The sequence below is a fragment of the Echinops telfairi genome, unplaced genomic scaffold (genome assembly GCF_000313985.2).
Source record: "Echinops telfairi isolate 266 unplaced genomic scaffold, ASM31398v2 ScPeMD7_7457;HRSCAF=8495, whole genome shotgun sequence".
NCBI classification, from domain to species: Eukaryota; Metazoa; Chordata; class Mammalia; order Afrosoricida; family Tenrecidae; genus Echinops; species Echinops telfairi.
In genome coordinates, this window is record NW_022111357.1 from 17,717,542 (window position 1) to 17,719,662 (window position 2,121).

Here is a 2,121-nt window from a genome sequence, read left to right on the forward strand (position 1 = left end):
GGGCAGGAGGAGAGAGAAGAGGAGGAGGAGGATGGAGAAGAAAGAGAAGGGCTGCAAGAGGAGGACCTCCGGGCAGAGGCATCAGGCCAGGTGGGGAGGTCTTGGGCAAGGCCACCGGAGCCCCGCGGACCGAGCAATAGTGTGACTTGACCAGAAGGTGGGCCAGGGGCAGAGGGGAGGACTGAGGGCCCGAAGTGGGTGCAGGGGCTGGGGGGTGGAGGCTGGGCGTGGGGAACGAGGCAAAGAGAGCTGGCCCTCAGGGGCCCAGCTTAGGCTCATCCCAGGAGTCCAGACCTGGCAGCGCTGAGCCCGGGGACAGAGGCCACCTCACTCCAAACCCACTCCGTGACTTTGGGCCAGTCACTCACCTTTTGGGCCGGGACACACACAGATGCTACTTAGTGGAGTTGGGGTGAAGCTGCCGCTAGAGCGAACTTAGTCCCCAAGCCAGCTAGTCACTGACCCCGCCCCTCCTCCCAGGCCCGGTCCCTCGACACAACCCCGCCCACCTGGACACGCCCCCTAGGAGTCCGCCGTTCCCCGGCCCACCTGGCTGCTCCTCTGGCCACGCCCCCACTGCCCCCGCCGCGGTCGCCCAGCTCCCACTCCTCACACGCTCGGTGGAGCGAGTGGCGCAGGGACTCACTGCGGCCGCTCTCAGCTGACGCCCCGCCATGGCCGCACCGGGACCCCGCGCCTGGCGGTCTGTGCTCTGTGGCGGCTGCTGCTGCCTCCTGCTGTGCGTCCAGCTGGCGGCGGCAGGTAAGGAGCGCCTCGCCCAGCTGCACACCCCAACAGACCAGGCTGGGGCTGGGGAGGGACCTTTCTCCTGGGGGCATGCCCCCTGGAGGGTGGTGGGTTTGGGGGCTTCCAACAGGTAGCTGGGAAGAGACCTGCGTGGGTCAGGATCCCAGGCAGGCAGGTGCAGGGCAGGGAGGTGTGAGAGGTCTCGGTGTGGGAGCATCACCGTGGTTTGGGGCAGCTCCCACGGTACAGGGAGCTCAGGGTTCTCGTTATTGGATGGGGGACCCGGCTGCATGCACAGTAGGCTCGGGGCCTCTGCAGCTCCTGTTGCGATCACCATCCATCTCCTCCCCACCCTCGCAGGGAAAGGAGCCCGAGGCTTTGGGCGGGGTGCCCTGCTCCGCCTGAACCTCTGGCCAGCCAGCCAAGGGGGTTGCGGGCAGCTGGAGCAATGCGAGCCGTGTGTGGAGGGCAGCAGAGCGCACAACCTCTCAGGCTGCGTGTGGGAGCAATGCCAGGCCGAGGAGCCAGGTAGCCCTCCATGCTGAGTGTCCCCCATTCAGAACCCCTGTCCTTAGCCCCCTCTGCAACCCCTCCCTGCCCTTGTACCAGCAGGACACTGTGTGGCCCCAGCGGAGGCGGCAGCCAAGGAAGACTGCTGGGTCTACAATCACTCGGAGGCATGTCCAGGTACCGAGCTGCCCTGACCTGAGCCAAGTTGTAGGGAGCGACCGGAGTGTCCTCCAGCCGAGGCTGGCCCTCCAGAAAAGACCCAACTTTCCCGGAGAGGGGCTCATAGCATCGAAGTACTCAGGGTTCAGTCTTAAGTCTGCCTTTACCTTGCTAAGGTGTCCACCCTCGACCTTTGTACCTGGGTAGAGTGGAGGGGTGGGTGCCTGGGACAAATCTGGGGATAGCTCTTCTTGCAATTTAAGGCATAAGGAGGGCTTTGGATGTTCAAAAGGGACTTGGGGCTTCCTGGATGAAGTGGCACTAGGGAGATGAGCGTCCGAGGTCAAGATGGAGAGAGGGCACTTCTTGGGGACAGACCCGTGGGAAAAGAACTGGAAGGCATGTGGCTTTACCTGCGTCTGGGAAATGGGTGCGACCTGAGTCAGAGTCCTGACCTGGGGTGTCCCTGGCAGTCAGGAGTGCAAGACTTGGTTTACCACGGATTCTCTATCTCCCCAGCTGCCCACCACCACCCCACCTATAATCCGAAGACAATCACCACAGGTAGGGAGCACCTGGGGGATTTTGAGATGGTGGGAATGTCGAGACTAGCCCAGTTCCTGACACATAGAAGGGGCTCAGAAACAATGCTTCTCTGCCCTGCTCCCAGTCCCACCAGGTCCAGGAACTCAGGGGTTAAAAAAA

At 63.1% G+C, this 2,121-nt stretch overlaps 1 protein-coding gene across 1 annotated transcript in view; it reads left to right on the top strand.

Annotated features, from left to right (window-relative positions):
- Positions 1-674: 674 nt before the first annotated feature.
- The window catches only part of CD164L2 (CD164 molecule like 2), a 4,422-nt gene continuing 2,975 nt past the window's right edge, over positions 675-2,121 (top strand). The window contains exons 1-4 of the mRNA XM_013005270.1: positions 675-762; positions 1,108-1,275; positions 1,360-1,434; positions 1,936-2,009. Of these exons, the coding sequence (XP_012860724.1) occupies positions 675-762; positions 1,108-1,275; positions 1,360-1,434; positions 1,936-2,009 (405 nt within the window). The remainder of the gene's footprint in view (positions 763-1,107; positions 1,276-1,359; positions 1,435-1,935; positions 2,010-2,121) is intronic.